Source organism: Talpa europaea (genome assembly GCF_964194135.1).
Source record: "Talpa europaea genome assembly, chromosome: 1".
NCBI lineage: Eukaryota > Metazoa > Chordata > Mammalia > Eulipotyphla > Talpidae > Talpa > Talpa europaea.
Window position 1 is genome coordinate 87,847,453 of NC_140073.1, and position 21,373 is coordinate 87,868,825.

At 44.9% G+C, this 21,373-nt stretch overlaps 1 protein-coding gene across 2 annotated transcripts in view; it reads right to left on the reverse strand.

Annotated features, from left to right (window-relative positions):
- ZEB2 (zinc finger E-box binding homeobox 2) overlaps window positions 1-14,856 on the reverse strand; it is a gene marked incomplete at both ends in the record, with an annotated part of 125,557 nt that extends 110,701 nt beyond the window's left edge. The window contains one exon of one of the 2 annotated variants that reach the window (XM_084237347.1): window positions 14,769-14,856. In XM_084237347.1, coding sequence (XP_084093473.1) covers window positions 14,769-14,841 — 73 coding nt within the window. The remainder of the gene's footprint in view (window positions 1-14,768) is intronic. The other variant, XM_084237348.1, reaches the window with a different exon arrangement.
- Between the last annotated feature and the right edge of the window lie 6,517 nt (window positions 14,857-21,373).

Below are 21,373 nucleotides of genomic sequence, written 5' to 3' on the forward strand. Positions count from 1 at the left end.
AAAATGAGGCAGAGGGGGAACAAAAAACCCGGCACAGATAAAGCTCAAGACACATTCAACAGGACCCTGGAATCTAAATTTAGTACTAAGCCTAAGTTGTCCCTTGAAGAGCTAGCTGTTGTCTGTGGAATAGGATTTTTTTTTAAAAAATAATTCTTTTAGTTTTAAGTCTCAATCTTAAATCTTCTGCTGTCTCTTATTAAATAGGGCTCACTTTCACATAAACTCCCTTGCTTTTTTTCCTTGCTGATAGCCATGTTACTGCCCTTACAGGTATTCTGTATATGGTTTCTTTTACAACTGAATACATTTTTAATAAGATGTCTTTTTAAAAGTCTACCTAGACTGTACACACGAGGGAACTTTTCGTTAGGAATTTATGTGAAAATCCACTGGTGAAAATAAATAATGACTTTCAACCAGTGATCAAAGAAAAATAAATCTTTTACCCTAATAAGACTTTTTAAGACTGGAATCCCATTTTTAAATTGATAACAGTTAAGGGGCTACCGGCAATCTATTTATTTTCAAAGCTATGTTTTAAACGTTGGCTACACAGACACTAAGAGCAAATGAACCCTAGGGTGTTCAAAGTTAAAGGTTTTAAAAATTAAAGTTGGTATGAAGTATCTGCAAACATATTGTTCGGAATTTAAGTTTTAATAGCTGGGAATAAACAGAGCATTAAATCAAGCAAAACTGTGACAAGGCCAATATGCACATGGACCATGCCAGGAAGGCATCTTCAGCCCTTTGTTCACAGCTTAACAAAACTGTGCCGTCACACCACTTTAGTTCAACAGTGCCTGTCGAATGGGCATCAGCAGATCAGCCAATGCCTGTCATACACTGAGCCTGAAGGCGGCTTGAAAGCAAGGGCTTATTCGACCCCCAAGTCTAGTTGGAAAGTGGTGAGGATTTCAAATCGCCGAGTTAAGACACCAGGCCCACCTCCCAGTTAGAGATGGGAGGGATGACGAAGAAATGCTGGTTTGAAAGAAGAGTGGATGTAAAGGAGAAAAAAATGTACTCAAGCAAAGGAAATACTTTGCTATTTGTCTGCTTTCCTCGGAGCAATTATAAAAGTTTTGCGATTGTAGAATTTTTCTTAAAGTGACATTCCCGTTAGCAAAATAAAAGTTTACTGGATGGCTATTTTAAGGTCTCGCCACTTTTGTTTGGACTTTACACAATTGTACAAGTGTCCTTACATTATTGGGATAGGAGGGCGCTATTTGACAAAAAGAACTTGCAGTCCCCTGTTCCTCAAAGGAGTCTCTCTTCAAATATCATTTTTGCTGTGTGTCTGTTTTGTTGACCAAAATGCACTAACTTTTGAATTTACAATCTCCTGAGCTCTGGTGTCTGTGAACATTTAGTCTGCTTCAGAAGAGAACCCTCGAGAAAACAAACCTAGTAAAGAGAGTTAACAATTAGTGAAACAAACAAACAAAAAAACCTGCCTTATTTTTCTCCTTTAACACTGATCATGAGATTGGGCTTTCAAGCTTTAGTAAGTGCTGAAGAGGTGCCTCAGAACTTTCCTCCTGGTTAGTTAAGTATGCCCACTCCTCTTTAGGTACCCAATCAGATGAAAGGAAAGCGAAGCCTGACAGGGCTGTTGGGCTGAAGGTAAGGCTTAGCTGAAGAGGTTCTGAATCTCCACCTTGCAAGCTCTAGCAGCCTGGCTACTGGGATCCACACAGGAGTTGAGATTTCCCTTACACTAAAGTTGAAAAGCTCCCTCTCAACCTCTCTCCCCTCTCTCCCTGTCTTTCACTCTGTTACTGTCAGTTTGCTGCCTGTACTTTAGCTGTCTCTTTTCCAGTCTCTACCCTGTCAGTTTCTGGCCTGCCAATTTCAACTTGAAGCTTGACTGGGCTGATTTGATGCAAATACCTCCAGGGAAAACCCTGAAACTGATGAACAGTTATGTCAAGTCGATTTTGCACCATCGGGAAAAGGTAACCTCTGTGAGAAAAAAAACAACAAGGTTAAAGAGACAAGGGCTTTTCACGTGTAATACCTCTGCTGCACATCTCGTTCACTGTTTACCATCCCTCAGAAATTGTAACTGTCAGAATTAGTCCTAATTGCAGATGCGAAAGCTGCCATTATAATAAAAACAGAGGCAGTGCAGGCATTAAATGTAGCAGCCTAATTTGTGAGACTACAGAAAAGGTAGAGTAAATGAATATTTCATTACTTTAATTACCAGGGACTACTCTTTTCTTGCTGTCTTATGATAAGTGTTGCTGTAACTAGCAACAGCAAACATCCACTAAAACATAAAGTGCAATAATCGTCCTGCTGTCAGGATCACCGCTTTAAAATACGAGCAGGGAAAAAAATATAATGGTTTATCTATTTCTTAGAGATTGCAGAAGTAGAAGATGGAAATTCATTTAATGTCAGGGGGAAAAATGCACACACAAAGGCACCAGTAAACAGGTTTTAGGCAGAGAATAATGGCTCCATGAGAGAGAAGGGGGAAAAAAATCCGTTGACTATATACATTGGAAGTGTTAGCCTTAAAAGAACGCTGGGAAGTGAGAAGGAGGAGGTAACAGTGTTTGGGTCTTCTTAAGGCAAAATATTGTTTAGAGTTGCACAATGTAATCGCTTGAACATTAGAAAATAAAACTCAAGTGACTGGGGGAAAGACAAGAGGCAAGCGAGTGGTTTTCAAATGATTAAGCAAAGGTGGGAAAAAGTTCAAGTTGGCAAAAGTTTAGGCGCTCAGTCCAGTTCCATTTAAACAAGACTAGATACAGCCTGCCAGAAAAAGGACTTTGCCTGCAGTTTCAGAGTACTGATTCATAAGATTTGGGGAGTACCAATGATTATTCCCCACTGACACTTGGAAAAATCCTGGGCATCTCTCTACAAATGTCAGTTTCAGGTAAAGGGCAAAGCCACAAGGGGAGGTGGCTGGACTGTAGGAGGTGGGAGGGAGGCCTGAAAGTGGGGGTGTGGTTGAGGAGGTTATTGAGACTGGTCGAAGCCAGCCTGTCTCTGCATTTATCACTTTGTCCCAGAGGAGGTGTTTGTCCAACATAGCACTTTGACAGCACAAAAACACTGTGGCCAGCAGCCCTATCAAAGAAGCTACTGACACATATCATTTGTGGTCTTGGTTTCTCAGGGCAAGGCTACCTCACACTTTATCTGCACAAGTATAAAAGTCCACGAATTTCTAAGTGTTCAGTAGAGTTTAATTCCCTTTCCTTTTTTTCCTTTTAAATATTGTAAACACTACCGTAAAATACCATCTTTACTCAGGACACTTGAATGCTGTTTTTAAAACCATCATAATTTGCAATCAATTTAGCATAATCTGTGTTAAGGTTGGTAATATTGAAAGAAAACGAGGAAAACAATTTAAAAGCACAAAGCTTGTCATTTATCTGAAATAATACACTTAAAGTTTAGATTAATAGGTGCAAGTAAGTTTCGTAAGAGTCATGTGGCATAGCATACTTTTCCCCCTTACAATACGTCCTACTGAACAAGAATCTACATTAATTCTTCACCTCTATTTTTGTTAAAATGTGTTTCATTCACAAGCTATACGATTGCAGTGCAAGTGAGGAACAAGCACCGGAGCTGGGCTCCCAGAATGTGTGTTTGTGTGTGTGTGTGTGTGTGTGTGTGTGTTCATATGGAGTGTGTATATTATGGGCTGTATTTTGTTTTCAAATTCCCATCAGCACAGCAAAGGTGATGGGAAATCTTTAGAGGACAACCATTTTGCTTAGAGAATTTTCCCTCTTAATGGGTCTATTTATTATGAAAACACAGCTTACCGAGTTCTTTATATATAAACCTCACCTCTTAAAACTGAGAAATCTCATGATGTTAAACACTTCCATTGATGTGTTTTGTGTCTAAAATAGAAACTTAGGTACTTCCAAGAATAGGCAAATCGTAAAGTTTCTTTGATTACAGTTACTCAGATATATATGACAATATAACAACCAAGAAACAGTGAAAACTATATGCTCCATTTATAGTTCTGTCGGGCACTGAATTCCTTGAAATTTACTGAAAGGAAAAAAAAAACTCAGCTCTTATCTAGCTTGATATCTTACTTATTGTTGACCACTTATTTATTTTGGGGGAAGCAGTACCTGTCACCTTACCAGGAGTACCTGTCTTTCCTAGAATTAATTATAAGAAGAAATATGAAACAGCATATAAAGAACAAAAATCACCATGCTGTCATATTAGCAATGTAACTATTGAAGAGGAATCCTTACAACTTTTTTTTTAATGTAGAATATGCTTTGCCTTTATGCCCTGGGAAATCATTAATGACAATGACCTGATCCCAAAGGAATGCAATCATTTCCCTCTTTCACCTGAGATTATCTAAAAATGTTTCCACCTTATCATCATGATTCAAAAATACACCTTCATATTTTTCTTTCATGATAAGTAAAGCTAGCTAGCTAACCTGACCTTATTGTTCTGCACTTATAGTTCACTTGAAAGAATATCTCTAGTGAAGTCAGATTTAAAATTTTAATTTCAAAATATTCAAGTTCAGAATTATGTCTCCTACAGTTTAGAGTGTGTGTGGGACTAAGCTGAAAACACACAGCAGCAGGAAAAATGAAGAACAACTTAAACATATACCACATACAATAGGACATGATCTTTAATCCTGTAGATTACAGGAAAATCTCTCTGGAGTCTTAATTTTATAGAAATGTTAGAAAAGAAAGATAACTTAAGTAGGTACACTCACATTTCTGTATTGTCTTTTAATTCTAACAATTACCTCAAACCTCATCTCCTCAACTCTGCTCAGTAACGGAACCGAATTTATAAAAAATCATGAAGCACTATGGTGATTACATTCCTCAATTGAAAAATGAAAGCAAAGTTCAATCAGGTTTTTCTCAAAATGTTTGCTCTCCTTACATCGCTTATGTGCCTGAGCTGCCTGCTCTTTCGGAAGCCTGGTTTTCAGAAGCCCATATTAATTTCTAACCAAGACTGCAGTTACTGTCATGTCCACAGTTTTATCAGCTATCGTACTTTCTAGGGTCACAAACACACAATATCTGATGACGCACTGATCATCTTCTGTCTCTTTTCGGCTCCCCTAACTTTGCTGTCAGGAGTCTGAAAAAATATTCGCAGTTAGTGTTGCTGAAGGGAGACAAAGTTTAACTTCTGGGTTGGCAATCGGAGAATAATTCATGAGCAGATTTCTAGCAAATGATATGATTTGCTAAATTTTGGTCTTTGATTTATATTTATGTACTCCTGCTACTGCTAAGGTTTTGCCAACCTCAATTAGATCATGAATGAGATCATTTTAATTCAGCCCCCAAACTGTGACCTGACCATGGTCTGAAAGTGTTCAAAAAGTAATTTTAAGCCTCCCTTTGATTTGAAAAGGAATACTGCATGCTTGGTCGTTCATACAAATAACATAAAACTTAATTATTGGATGATTTGGCAGAGGAGCTTCTTGCCAAACAACAGTCAATGCCAGCTACTGTGATGCTGGCGCTGCCCCGGCCCCGAAGCGCACAGCCCCTGTGTGCAGTGTTTGTTCATTGTGTCTCAGGGCAAGATGCTTTCAAATAGGATTCGCGGATCTGGGAGGCAGGGTGCAACGCGCAGGGTGTACCATATTTATAACTCCAGTTAAAAAATGCTGTCTCACCTAGAAGGGAAGTAGATCTGCGCTGTCAAATCACCAGGAGGCTGTGACAAAGGGAGCTTGCAGCCTGACACACGGTGTAACAACATAGCAAACACCTTTAATTCTGTCATGTCTCATACCCTTTACTTTCTCACACATTTGTGGCTGCTCGAACGTTGACACCTACACTCTTTTTCGAAACTAAATAAGGCAATCTTATTTAAGCCCAAATGCAACACCTGTAAAGTTATTCTTGTGCCCAGCAAAAAATAACCATTAACTCCTTCCTCTGAGAATGCCTCTCTGCTGGCTTTGGAAAGTCTCAAGTTGGTAACAGTCGGCCTGAGGCTCTGACGCTCAGGCTCACATGACCTCCCAAACCCCGAAAGATAGGCAACACTTCCCCCTCGCAAAGATGGCATGGCTGTGATAATGTCCCTGTCCGAGCTGGCCCCTTCGCAGCTTTTTGGGTCGAAACCCCTTTCTTCACCACAAACTTCTGGTGTCTTTAATAGTAAGACGAGAGGCCCCAGCTGCCTCATTCCCTCTAGCTACCATGGTCTAATATTTTAAAAGCTGGAAATGAAAATAGCTTTTCTAAAGATATTTCCTGGAATTTTTAATGTGCTGCCTTGATTCCTTTTTTTTTCCTTGCCAATTATAAACCACCATTTGGAGGGCTTATGAGCAATGTAAGTCCACCTCATCTAATTAAACCACATTGTCTTAAAAGCTTGAACAGTTTTCATGTCATCAAGACTTGTCTGAATAATAAACTGCTACAGCCAGGATTTCTGGGTGTCTTTGGAGAGCCAGGATTGTATCTGCTGAGCGCCAAAGACCAGGCACTCAAAGAGTTAAAATGTTCCCGCATTGCTGGGTAGGTTAATATCACAGCTGCCTGGTAAAGCATTATCCTGGTACCTCACTTAACAAAAGCCTCCTTTTGCAAACAGACTCCCACTTTCCCCCCAAGTGTCCAAAGGTGTTTACTGAAGTAAATCTGCCTAAATCCTTCATTGCTTGGGTCATGGGGGTGGATAGGAGGGGTGGAAGGTGTAGGGATAATCTCTTTTTGTAAATTCTGTAAATCTTCTGGGAACTCAGGGGGGAAAAAATCAGGAATCTCTGTCACATGCTCACGTACAACTTCTGATATCTCCGCTACTTTTGCACTTATAAGTAAAATCTGCCAAAGTGGCTTTCGAAAAAGGCACTGTTTCCAGTTATTCACTCTGCTGTCTGAAGTAATGGCACTTCCAAAGTTGTGTGCATGCGTGCGTGAGTGCATGTGTGTGTGTGTGTGTGTGTGTGTGTGTTGTATGCTTAAGCCAATTGTTGAAGAAAAACTGTTGCTATCTTAAAAGTGGTTACAGAAAGGGAAAAAAAAAGACAAGACAGTTTAGGAGCAAGATAATGTAGCTGAAAAGTTGTCACGAGAGGTTTCTGCTCTTGCTGTGGTCTCATTCCAATACCATTAACTGCATGTTACTTTTGCATGTTGAAAATGGAGGCAAGTAACACAGTAAAATCTGACAGGTCCGCCTGTGAGGGTTTCAACAGTTCCCAGGAAGAAGGAGCCCTTTAGGCACAAACTTTCTCTCTCAAGAGAACGTGAATACCACCAATCCCTCCCTACAAATCTTGAGGCATCCAGTTTGAGATACAAAAAGGCTGTCATCTCACAAATGTTAAACATACTAAAAAAATCTGAAAGAAAAGTATGGAGAAGGTGTGAAAAACGTGGCACTTTACAGCCCTCAAAGCTTTTTAAAATAGAACAACTTTTCCCCCTAAAATTCTTTTCAGAGATTTTTTTTTTTTTCCTTTTTGGCTCATTTGAGAGTTTCTTTCTTGGCTTTTTTCCCCTTTCATTTGAAAATATGAATTATCATAAAAAGTCAGGGGGAAAATGGGAAAGTCTTTTCCAGTTTTCCTGAAGATTTATCGGCGTGTTCAGGCTGGGTGGAAGCACTTCTCCCTTTTTCTCTGGGCCAGACACCCATCCCTGAAACAAGAGCAGGGCCTGGGGAGACACTGGGCCTCCTCTCCTCCTGGGCAGTGTGCAACCCCCACCCCCAAGTGCCCTCACCTCCCTCATCTGACGGTAAACAATAAGAGTCAAGCCAAATAGTAGGCAATGCTCCAGAGTGGGAAGTGCACACACCTGACCCCAAGTCGAACAGGCTTCTGGGGGAGAATTTGATCCCTCCCTGACACTCTTTACCTCAAGTGTTGAGCGGGTGGCCATGAATAGTACAGACGTGCCATCTTGTAACACTATATGCCTGTCAGGAGGGACAGGGCCTGGTTGAGCATCAACTATATAAGGCTGGTAACTAGGGAAAGCCCAACAAACAGCCACAAACACCTAAGTTATTTTACTCAGCTACTTCTCTCTCTCTCTCTCTCTCTCTCTCTCTCTCTCTCTCTCTTTCTCTCTCTCTCTCTCTCTCTTTTCATCTTGGCTTTCTGTGGCAGAATGCAAATGGAGCCTGCCGGCGGTGAAAGGGCTGAATTGTGATTAAGAAGAAGAAGAGCTCCTTTCTTTGTTCTCCCCTCAGGGGATGTTTACTGGGAGAGACACAGCGGATCAGATATGAAAGGCATTCAGGTCAGCATTGATGTGAGCGAAAGTGAAATCATACCTAAGGCATTCAAAAGACCGCCGTGTCAGAGGTTCAGCTAACGGTGCAGCTACTGTGTGTGTCTTTCCGGAAAGGCAAAAATCTTTTCACACACTGGCAATTTTTTTCTTCCTAATTTATTACAAAATTATAAAAGTTCCCCCTCCCTGCCCGTTGACCTCCCACCAGATGACACAAGAGTTAGTATTTTTCCTCTTTACGGACCACACGTGAAATCAGACCAACTTCTAATAGCTGTATTACCTAAATGAACCAGCAAGGCACCATCTGAACTGTGAAATCTTTTTTTTTTTTAAACAGGTGTATTCATGTGTGCTACATACATGCATAACACGCAGGGGAGAACAGAAGGAAGAGAAAAGCCAAAAAGCACACGCTTGGATGGCTTTTCTCTCACCTCCCTCAGAGGAAACACAACTCCCTCCCTACACACACACACACACACACACACACACACACACACACACACACTCACTCACTATAAAAAGAGTACAGAACACCTTAAAACAAAATCCTTTATTTACTTTGTAACTACTAGCTACACTTTTCCTGAGAGCTTCACTCTGACACAACTGTCACCCAAGATAAAACTATTTGGCACATAGCTATTAAGGCAAAGACTACCACAGTGCCTCCTGATTATTATTGCTTTCCTTTTAAAAAATGCTTGATGAAGAAATACTTGGATCCTACTTCTTAAAAGTTTACACTCCCCAAAACCCAAATAGTCATTCAATAGATTTTCCAAGTGGTAAGCTGATGCTGTTGGCATAAACAGAGCTATGTAAATATATACAAAATTCACAAATCACAGCAAACATACAAATAATGAGGAGGTGCCTGGATGTTTCAAGGCTTAAAAATGAAAAGGGGGAAAAAAAATCACATTTCATCTTCTGATTGCTAAAGAAAGAAAAGAAATGGGGTGTGGGGGGGAACAGAGCTATATTTATTGGTTTTAAATCATCTTTCCTTCTCCTCTGAATTATTTTTTTCAACCTTCACATCTTGGCTAAAAAGCATATTTGGGCCTATGTTAACATCTGCTTTTGTGGTGACATTTAATTCTGTATATTTTCAACTAGTGTTTCTGCATCACAGATTTTCCTCCTTTATCTCTTTGCTCTAAAAAGACAACCAAAGAGCAATCAAAAAGGTGTCTGACTTGGCCATTCAGACAATTGCCCCCTTGTGGGAATGCGGGAATGAATGGTACAGTGGACACCCCAGCACCATTGACGTTATAAACATGTAAATGAAACACATTAGGGCAGACAATCAATTGTCTGTGAGCATTGCAAACCTGCACTCCCTCTCTCTGTGACAGGCACAAAATAGTGTCTACCTTGGGAAGCCACGGTGCTGGAGAGGAAAAGGACAAAGAGTTCCCTTTCACACAGAAGAAAATGCACCTTTAAAAGCCTAGGAAGAATGCAGATGACAAAAGTGTTGTAAGGGAAAAAATCTCCCACATCTTGGAATAAACGCGGCACTGCTAGAGAGCTAGCAACACCCTCTTTTCCTACCTTCAGGGTAGAAACACATTTTTCCCAGGAAATATTCTTAAAAGGCATTAGGGTCTTTGCTAACCTCTTGGAATTCACTTTGAGCAAATTTAAGCAAGCAAGCAAGAAAGCATCTGAAACATATGACATAGCAGTTTAGTAGGGAACTTTAATCTTGGCTTTATTCCTCTTTGGAAATAAATGCTTAAAGACGAGAATTTAATTTTATTTGGTAATAGTGAAACAATGCAAAGTTTAAAATCCATAGCCCACCCTTACCCCTGCTGGAGCGTCATGCCACGGATGCCAGCAGGCTAGTGGCTCTGCCACGAAGGCAGGCAGGCAGGCAGGCATATTTCTACCCCAATTGACTGAGTCTTTCCAAAGCGAAATAAAACAAATAGATCAGTCTAGATACATAGCCCCCAGCCTTGTGTGTGTGCAGTGAGACAAAACTTGCAGAAGATCTCCACAGAGAGGGAAGGATGGTGATGGATATCTTTGGAGCACCCTGAGAACTGGTACCTGCCACACAAACTGCCTCTGAGCGCTTGGAGAGTCAGTAAAACGTCTTCCCAGAAGCTCAACTTTAGGAAGAAAGCTGCTTGCAAAAAGATTTTCACACTTGCAAAGGTAAACAAGTCTGAACAGACTGTGATCCAAAGGAGACTTCCCTGCCTCAGTGTGTGTGTAGTGAGGGACTCTGGCTCTGGGCTGCCCCATGCAACTTCTCTCTCACAGAGAGCCACGAAGAGCCACATCCTTCATGGGGCTGACTGCTTTTCCTTTTCATTTAAGCATCTCGGAACCACAGCAACTTCTCTGGTCCTCCATTACCTCCAAGCATCACCACCAGCACCTCCACTCCCTTTAAGGAAGTGGAGAGAGTTGCTGGCTTATCTAAAAGAGGGATAAGCATTTCTGCTCATCTGATTGTTTCTCCTCCAGAAACCAAAGCCCAGGAAACATCCAACTTTATCCCTTTCCTTTGCCACTGAAAAGTTGAGACCAAAGACCGGTGTAAAAATCCCCCCACTCCCCCTGAGGGTCTCTAGCTGCAACTTGGAAGGAAAATCAAGTTTAACTTTTCTTTCCTTTCCTTTCTCCCCTCCCCCTTCTAATTTGGTTTTCATTTAAAAGACAACTCCACTCCCTTTTCTGAAAGGGACTTTATTTTTGCTGTAACGTGCATGTGAAAGGACGGTGTTTCAGAGGCGGATGCTGGAAGACAGTGGGCTGGGGAGGCAGGCCTGTCTCCCAGGCTCCCGCAGGAGACAGAAGGGAAGCCGAGCATCCGAATCAGGGGCAAAAGCAACAAACTTTGCAAGTTACAAGCGGGCCGCGCCAGTGGCAGGCAGCAGCCTGGCTTCTCCCGCCCCAGTGCTCCTTTCTGGCTCTGACTCGAAGGCTGAGTGGAGATAGTGGGGTATAATCAGGGCAATGTATAAGGGGGGCTGGGTTTTCCCCCTCCTCTCCAGCTTCAGTGAAAGTGTTACAAAGTGAGTCAGGCGACTGAGGATCATCTGACTGAACTTTCTTGAAACAGACACACATTCTTGTCTGTGGGCAATTTGCTTTTTGCCTTCTTCCCCCTCAAATCTCGCCCCCTTACCTCCTGCACCTCTTATTTTCTGGGAAGAGATTTCATCCTTTCTATGTGGGGGAAAGGAGACTGTCCGCAATGGATTAACTTGGCTCTGGCACTGTCTTTGCCAGGCATCTTGCTAGCTTGTGAATCTTGAAGGCTGGATTTTAGATTCTTGTTTCTCTCCTTGTACATTTATTTTCCTCGAACTGCCTCCTTCTCCTTTGCTTTTTAATAATCGCTTACAGCATCATCTTCTAACCCACATTCTTCATCAGCCTTTCAAATACACACACACACACACACACACACGCACACACACACACAATTTTACACGTTTTATCTTCTTGTCGCCTTAGTCTATATATACACTGTTGACTTCATTAAAATTATATAAAGTGCCATTCTAGTTTCCTGGATGACCATCTCCCCCCGCCTCCCCCCCTTTCAGCTTCTACTCCTATGATTAGTATTGCCATTATCCCTTTCCAGGAATTTCTATATGATTTTGATAAGCATCATCATATTTAGTGTTATCAGCAAAGACACAAGCTCAAAAGTGACATCTTTTCCATGAATCCAGGAAAGAAGAAAAATCCACTCAGTTCAGATAAATCCTGGCAATTCCCAAAGGGAAAGGCATTGGATACGTGCTTGATGAGAAAGAAAATGGAAAAAAAGGGACCAAAAAAAAAAAAACCTCTTCTACCTGCTTCTCAAAACCAGGACACTGTTCAGTCAGTTTAAACCAAAGAAAAATACGCTGACGAGTAACCAATTCACAACATGTTTTCCCAGATCATTTGGAAAAAAGAGACAGGTGATAGTCAAAGTTAGAGAATTTGTAAGCAATGGATAGGCTTGCCGCTAAGCATGCAGGGTCTGGGCTAAATGCCTTAAATGTACATTCAACTTTCCACTTTGAAGTGCTGAGTCTTCTCCCAAGTTAGTGGCTGGGTGGAAGGGAAAAGGTTGCAGAGTCCAAGGCTGAGCACCTCCCTGGCACTCAGCTCCACCTGCAAAGCCCCCCCAGCAGGTCTCCCTTTCAGCTACGCCCTCCCCTCCCGAGGGTTCTCAGGACGCCTGGAGTCCTCTGTTTCCCCAGACCAGGGTTCTGGCCTGACCTCACTGCAGGGGACAGGCTGGTCACCACCGGTGGTAAACTCCTGAAGGGGGTGGGAGTAAGCAGGCAAGAAGCAACAAACATTTTAGATGATCTCTAATGCAAAAACATAAACAGAACACAAAAACCACTTCTGGGAACCTTGCTTTAAATATCATTCTCTTCTCTCAGAAAAAGAAAAAAAAATGACTGTTTATCATAAGGGAAAAAAGCCTCCTTGACACAAAGCTTTTGTTATCCGGTTGATCAGCAACGTGCTTTAGGTACTTGTAAGAGGGGGAAAAAAGCCCCACAACAGACATTGATTTTAGAAAATCAATAACCAACATTTAATAAAAGGAACAGAGGAAACACGAGAGAGAGGACAGGGGGACATTAGGTGTAATTTTAGTGTCTACGAAATTACCTAGAGATGGGGAAGGGGAGGTCTTGTGTGGAAGAACCACCTTAAATAATGCCAGACACCAGAGTGAAGGAAAAATGAGAGAGAGAGAGAGAGAGAGAGAGAGAGAGAGAGAGAGAGATCTGACTTGAAAAGAGGCAGCCTGAACTGGATCTTGGGGAAGCAGCTCGGAATATATTATTGTACTTGTTTTTTTGTAATACTAAGCCAAGCAAATAGATCAAAGGCAGCACAAAGGGAAAAGGCAGGATAACGTAACGAACAGTTTCTGACTAAAATTCCTCTATCACTCCCCCATATGGCTCGACACCTCCACCACAACAAGCAAAACACACACACACACACACACACACACACACACACGAGAGAGAGAGAGAGAGAGAGAGAGAGAGAGAGAGAGAGAGAGAGAGAGAGAGAGAGAGAGGCATCATTTGTCTCTAATCAAAATTTTCTTGTCTTTGTGTTTTTCTCCCTCCAGCACCCCACACTGCGCCCCCAGCCGCCCCCTCCCCGCGCCGCGCGGCTCGGGGCAGGCCGGGGGCGCGCACAATTGTCTCCTCTAGCGGAAAGTTGCTCCAAGTGGGCCCGCGCGGGCCGGGAAGGCGCGGGCCGGGCGGGTGGGAGGCCGGAGGCCGGGTCGGCGCCGCGTCCCCAAGTCCAGCTCGGGAGCGTCCCCGCGGCCCCGCGCCGGGTGGCCGGGCTGAGAGCAAGGGGAGCGAGAAGTTTCCTTTCCCAGTCAGGGCTGGCGCTAGTTCGCTTGTTTGTTTTGGGGGGTTGGTTTTTTCTTTTTCTTTTTCAACTCCCCACCTTCCGTCAGCTCCCCCCGGCACCCTCTCTGATCCCCAGCTCGCTCCCCTCCCCCAGGCGCCTTCTGCGCTCTTGCCAATCACTTTTCTCTTTTATTCCCACGATTTTGTTTGGGGGTAATACCTAGGGTCGGTCTCTCTCGCTCGCTCGCTCTCGCTCGCTCGCTCGCTCTCCTCTCCAAGACAGCCCTGCTGAACTGTCACCCCCTTCAGTCTCCCACTTCTGGCCTGTGTGACCCCCTCGTCCCCCCATCTCCTTCCTCCTTCCTCTCCCAGCCGGGCATAACGGATTCCCCCTGACCGTGCAGAAACTGCCCGGGGGAAGTGTCCCTGCGCTCCCGACGCCGCCAGCCCCCGGCGTGCAGCCAGCGCCCGCTGGAGGGGAGCCACCCGCCCCCGAGCCCTCGCGGACCCCCCGGACCCTGCGCGGAGCCGGCCGAGTCCCTCCCACCCCGGGGTCCGGGCGCGCCCGGGCGGGCCCCGCTGTCCGCGGACCGTTACTTGGCGTGTGGAGAAGCGGCCGGGCGACTCCGGCAAAAAAGTTTAAGCTTCGCGGAGGCGCAGCCCCGGGCCCTCGCTCCCGCCCCCGCGGTCCCTCCGCCACCCCCGCCCCCGCCCCGGGCTCCGGCGCGACCCGGCGCCCGGGCCCCCGCCCTGCCCTCGCCGGGCGCGCCCGCAGCCAAGCCGGGACCCGGCGGCCGGGCGGCGCAGGAGCGGGCGGCGGAGGCGGAGGGAGGGCGAAGGCGGGGGCTCGAGAGGGCGTCGGGGTGGGGGCTCCGGGCCCCCGCCGGGCCCCCGCCGGACCCCCGCGCTCCGAGCCCCCCGGCGCCCCGCGCGCACTTTGCCGGCCACTTCCCCAACTCCCCCCGGTGCAGCCGCCGCGCGCGCCGGGCTCCCGAGCCGGCCGCGGAGGGAGGCTCGCCCGCGAGCCCCGGGCGCTGCCGTCGCCGCAGCCTCGGCCCCTTCCCTGCCCCCGCCTGCTCCCCGGGTCTCCAGCCGCCGAGCGGCCCGGAAAAGTTTGGTTCGGGCCGCTTCTTACCGTTTTTCCTCCTGGGATTGGCTTGTTTGCGCCTCTTGCACCGGGGGCCATCCGCCATGATCGGCTGCTTCATTGATAAGAGCGGATCAGATGGCAGTTCGCATGGACTCGGCGCCCTGCTTCGGCAGCACGCAGGCTCGATCTAGCAACCAAACACAGCGACAATGTGGGCATCGCCCGCGCCCATTGAAACGCGCGCGGGCCGCGCAGGGGAGCCCGGCCAGGGCCCCCGAGAGCACCCATCCGCTCCCCCCGGCGCCAAAGCGAAACTTCGGCGGCCCCCTCCCCGCCCCCCCACCCCCAGCCTTGGCCCGGAGGCGCTTTGTGTTTGTTACTGTTTGGTGTGTTGCGCCCGCGAGGGGATCAGACACAAGAATTACATCTTCAAAATGAGTCATAACTCCTGCCCGTATGAGGGAATGCGCTCGGCAGTACAGTAAGGCAGCCTGACTCAGGGCTAGGCGGACCCTTTCCTCCGAAAAGTCCTCAGCCCGGCTCGGGAACTTGGGGTAAGGCGAGGCTTGCTTTCGCTCTCATCTCGTCTCCCCCCAACCCCACTCCCCAGGCGAAACAGGCCAGCGAGCAAACACCGCCAGGCAGCCCCCGACCCAGCGCTCTCGGGCAAATTGATAATAGTAATTATAGGAAGCCCACTCGCCCCGCGCCCCCTCCCCTCCCTTTTTGGAGTTTATCGAGGCGCTGGCTCTTCTCTCCCCCCCCAACCCCACCCCCATCCCCAAATTAAGATTTCCCGTTTCTCGCCGCAATAAGAAATATAATTATAAGCCTCTTTGGACACTGTCCCTCCCCAGCTGCCCCCCCCCACTCCCGCCCGCGCCACTTTGACAATATTGACTGAAGTATTGCCCCCCACCTCACTGACACACATGCTCCCCTACACTGGCTCCCTTAAATAGTTCCAGGAGAAAAAAAAAATTCCCCTCAAGAAAGGAAAAGAGAAAGTCAACCGCCACGGCAATACTTTTAAGCTCTACTAAATGATCGTATCCTTTCTGGCTTCGAAACTTTTGTACCTAAAAATCGAGAGAGGCGCTGCATTTTTTCAGCTGAAACTGTCAAAACTTGGAGAAGGGGAGCCTCGGAGGCAGGCTGGAGAGTGGAAGCCCGAAACTCGGTGGAGGTTGGGAAGATGCTGTGCCTCGAGGATTAGTTTAAACAGGGGGCTATAAAAGATGTAACAGATGCAAACTGTAACACAAGGGCCATTAACCCTTTCTCTGCCAAGCACACTCAGTCCCCACGCCCCGCACCTATTGTCTCCTGTGCTAGAGCTTTGCGGAAAACCTGGAAAGTGAGTATCAGTTTCCACACATTTGCGAGAAGGTTGGGGGGGGGTGTGCAGCGAGAAGGGGAAGTGGATGATTCAGAAAGCACCTTGAATTTAACCTAGGCATAGTGGGAGACTTTTAAGTTTGACACTTTTTGTCATTTCATGGCTCTTCTAATGATTTGAAATTGTTGGGGAAAATCCTGAAATAAAGACATGGTCACACAAGTGTCTGGGATGAAACAGCTGGCCTGTCTGTATTCATGCTGAGACTTACACACGATTGCATATAAATACATGTTTAATAAAGTAAGCTGCTAGTTTTATGAGCATGTGGGTATGAGGGCGAGACTGGGCATTTGTGCTGTAAACTTTATCTTTGCCTGTTATTTCTAACTCTGGAGTTAGTAATCTTGCCCTCACCATTACAGGGGGAGCATGTAAAATATATAAGTAGGTGGGAGAGAAGGGCATTAATGTTTACCCAGCTCATCACTGTTCCTGGGAACTCCTGCTATCTCTTTCGACTTTTCAGTGCCAAAGTATGGAACGGGGTATGCGTGTGTGTCCTGTTAAACCCATGTCTGCAGTACTTGGCCATTTAAAATACAATCTCAAAATTTAGCCTTAATTTAAAAACCCTGATATTCTGACAGCAGTTTTCTTCCCAGCTGTAATGACCCCCCCCTCCCTTGGTAAACGACTGAAGTTCCATTAGGAACTTTCACTTCTTTATTTATCATCACAGAAGTGAGGTGTTACTTCACATACACACACACAAAGAATGAAATAAAGAAATGAAACTCGCTAAGCAGACAAAAACAGGCAACTTTCTGCTTAGAAAACAGCTTTCTCCGGTGGGAGAGGGTGGACTGCCATATCTCAGAGAAAGACTTGCCCTCAAATTTGGTAGGTTTGTGTCGATCAAGTTTTGTAATTATTAACAGGCATTTGCCAAGTTTTAATTGCTGAATACAATGAATTGAAAATAGATGCAAAAAATAGAGCAGAATCTCTCCCTTTGAAGAGTTTTTATTCCAGCCATATAGTTCTCAATAAAACTTTTCCTAGGCTGAGCAGCAAAAGACACCTTTGGTTACCTGAATGGACAGGTACAGGGCAAATTATTTGGAGGAGGAAAAAACAAGAGAACTGGAATGAGAGTGGAGGTGCAAGAAAAATAGAAGTCACTCTTGGGAAAAGCTTGCCATAAAGCAGCTTCACCCACCTGAAATTCCTACTCACAGACACTCCTTCCCACTTCAGACTCACATCCCCACTTAAAAGGAGAAAAATCAGAAAAGGAGGGTTGGGGAATGACCACACCAAAAAAGGGATAAAAAGAGAGAAAAGGGGGAAAAAACCTACCTGCGAAGTCTTGTTTGTAGCTTTGGCCAGAAATGGTGAGAAGAAAAAGCATGAAGAAGCCGCGAAGTGTGGGGAAGAAGAAGGTGGAAGCGAAGAAACAGCTCCCGGAGCAAACTGTGCAAAACCTCGCCAAGAGTGTCGGGAGGCAGGACCGTTATTCCTGCGGAGCAGGTTAGAACTGATCTGTTTTGGCCACTCCAGGAAACAAACCTGGGGACGGACTGACGTGTTACGCCTCTTCTAATGACATTTTTTTCTTTTTCTTTTCTGTAGGAGAGACCCTGAAACACGCGCCACCTATCTTTGTGGGGAGGGATAATTGAAGCGCCCTGAGCGTGAGCATCATGTGAAAACGTGATCGCCAAGTTTCTCTCTGGGAAAGGATCTGGGATAGATTATACCTTGAAGTCTCCGCAAACGCTTTAGTGGAAGAAATGAAATTCCACCTCCCTCCCTTCCTCTCTCCCTCCCTCTCGCCCTCTCGCCTCCCTCTTTCCCATCTCCACGCCCCCCCCCCCCCCCCCCCGCGTCAAGCCTTTGGCATCATTATCCTCATCACTAAATCCTACAGAGTACAGGGCGGAAAACGGTGCACACCATTCACAGAACTGGAGAACTCTAAGGGGCGAAAGTTAAAGGAAAAGATCCTGGGTCCTCAATCCAGATCGCCCCTTCTTATCCAGATAGCTCTAATGACCAGATTTGAGATGCACATTAAGTTGTGTGGATTTCTCAGCACGGCTTCTGGAACTAAATTCTTTGCTCTTTCTCTCTCTATTTTTTTTTTTTTCCTTTTTAGATGCCAGAGCCTAAAAAAAAAAAAAAAAAAATTGTTGCATGTGAACTGCATCTTAGGGCGTGTGTTGGGGTGTGTGTGATGAATTTCTGGATTGGGTCCCAATACTAAAAAGTAGTTTGGCATTTTATAAAAGGGTCTCTAAGTAAATTAACATAGAGCACTGGGTTGACCGATCTCTGAATCTCTCTACATCTCACGGAGAACTCACTACAAAGTGAGGGAGTGTGTGCAGGGAGGCAAAAGAAAAAGGAGAAAGGCCATAGAGGAACTTAGCAGGGGAGGAAGAGCATGATATTAAACGGCATGGGGTCTAAGTTTTGGAGTATATATATATATTTTGATATTGCAATTAAAGTAAAATTAAAAAGAAAAGACTCCACCTTTGCTCTGAAGGGATTGGTTATGTAAATATGAAAGGGATTTCCTGGAGAATACAGCTTTCTACTGTATGGTTAATTAAATAATCACTCAAAAGCTTCCAACGTGACGCTTCTGTCGTAATCCAATCAGGTTACATAGGTCCTAAACAAGAAAGATATTTTCCACATCTGGAAGTCAGCAATTTAGCAAGTACTGCACATTATTAACCAATTCAGAGCCCACTTCCCAGGGGAATTTTTTTTTGAAGTTTAAGTGTTCTTAACCAATGCTCTGCTGTTTTGTTAATCAAAAAGCTGGTTTACACTGCACATAATTGGAACTAATATAGAAGTAAATAAAGACAGCCAAATTTGAGGATGCTGAGCACAGGCATTTATCGGAAAAGGAAGAAATCTCTTAGCCTCCAATGGTTCAGGCTGTATTTCTTAAAGAACTGAGCTTTTTTTTTTTTTTTTTTCTTCACAGTGAAAGTGCTTGAAAACCTCAGAGCACAAATAAACTTCTAGTCTCCACAGCCTTTGGATTCCCTTGCAAAGGTAAAGGTGGAGGTGTGAAGAAGACTAAAGAACAGCCTTATGCATTTTTCTGCTTTAATGTTGTTAATATATTACAGTCCCCTATTTTCAGTCTGATGAAATCTGAAACAAATAATACCCTGATCCAATACTAGACTTTTACTTATATTAAGATAAACTGCTTTGAACTGTGCTTTGAATGTGTGCCTAAAGCAAGACTTTGAAAGCAAGAGTCACTGGCAATTGCACTCAGAGGAGGGAAAAGCCACCACATGGGTTGCCACATCCACACTCCCAGAGTCGCATCTTTGTATTTTGTGTGTGTGTGTGTGGGGGGGGTTGTTGGTGGTGGTAATAGCCACCCAGCATGACCACAGTCAGTTTTTACTTTAGGATACAAGAAAGTCAATTTTCACAGTTCGTTACAGACTTACCTCTTTTCTAACCTAAGTATTTATTACAGTCAGAATGACCGGATAAATTAATCTTCTTCCCCACCTCATTACAGAATAAAGTACCTATAGAAGAGGAGCATTCAAGATTGTCAGTCTAAAAATTAATAATAAAAAAGAAAATTAAATATTTCCAACGTGAGTAAGACCCATTTCTCATGCTCCACATTTCTTTTAATACCTATCTATACTAAATACACGTCTGACTTATCAACTTTCTCTTCTGAGATTATTTCTAATAGTAATATCTTTTCTTTCTTCCTCTTCCCCCTCCCCACTTTTTGTTTAAAAAGATCGGAGTCCTGTTTCCCTCGAAGTTTTTCAGTCTCCTCTCTCCCATCCCCAAAGAAAAAGGAGCCCATTGCACGGATCTATTTCAGGCAAGACCCCACTCCAGAAGCCCAAATAACTCTTGGAAGCTTACAGTCAGACACACTCACAGGCAAAACCTCAGGTCAAAGGATTCAATCGAACAGCTAACAAATCACTTGTCTTTATTATGTATATTAATGTCAGGTTACTTAGGACCTGACTTTAAAAAAAGACTCTTAAGTATTTCCATTAAAAACAGCTAATCATCTGATTACTCTGGGCTCAGTAATTGTTCAAGTGGCAGGAGGCAGCCCCAACACTTAGCACTGGGAGTACTGACATGCAAGTGCTTGATTTGGGGCTAAAAAAAAAAATTAATCTTTCAGGTTCTGATCAAGGTGGATTTGGGGGTGATGGCACAAGAAGGGCTCCCGGGAGGGGTGAGCTCGCGAGTAGATGGCCCCCCCACCCCCCGCCTGGCACGCCCCTGGCACTCCCCTCCCCATTTGACCGTGAGAATTCCCACCAACGCAGAGGTGGTGGGATCCGAGGAAGCGGGAATATACATTTGTTCCGAAAACTCCGAGTCCGGAGACTAGGTCGGGGGACAATAGGGATCGTGGGATCAGTGGGATGCAGGAGCGCAGGACACAGAAAAGTCGAGAGAGGACTAGGGGCTGGCAGCATTCGGCTCCTCACAAGCAAAGCAAGTCCTGCAAATGAATCTCTCCTTCCCAGTCTGTCTTCCCCATTAATAATCCATTGATGGATTAACGCAGAGAAAGGGGATTAAAACACCAGATACATGCAAATGTGAAATAATATTGTAATCGACAGTGGAGGGAGAGAAAAATAATTCTTTAGGGTTTCTTGGAGTAAAACAAACTGTGTCCCTCAGGATTCCCTCTCTCCAGGCAGGGTGAGAAGATGCACTTTTGTTTTCCAATTCCCTCCAGCCAGGACCTGGTGCCTATCCGCCCATTCACCTCTCAGTCTGTCAATTTCCTCAACTTTCACAGCGGTTCCCTCCTCTTCCCTGCCCCCAGCTCCGCTTGCCGGCCCAGATACCCGAAGAAATACAATGTTTCTGCCCTTGAACAAGCAGCCTGTAGAAGGAATTCGAAATTGGCCACAGTAAATGATTTTTTAAAAGCAAATTTTGTTTATTTTGTACCAAGTGGAGGCAAGAGAAAGACCCTATTCTCGTTTTGAAACGGAATGGGTATTTCATCTAGAGGAATTATTTCGACCCTGTGTTGTCACCAGGTGGTGGGCAACTTCTTTGAGAGTCGTGAGCAAAGGGTGATAAGGGGGACCCCTGGATTGGGTGTGTATGGAGGGGGTGGGGGGGGGAGGCAAAGGTCCAAGCCAAGCCAAACGGTTTTCTCACGTGCAAACTCGCAATCCAATCCTTTCGGAGTTGAGGCTAGGATAGGAGGGGAAAGTCTATTTAAAAAAAAAAAAAATACAAAAAAAAAAAAAAAAAAAAC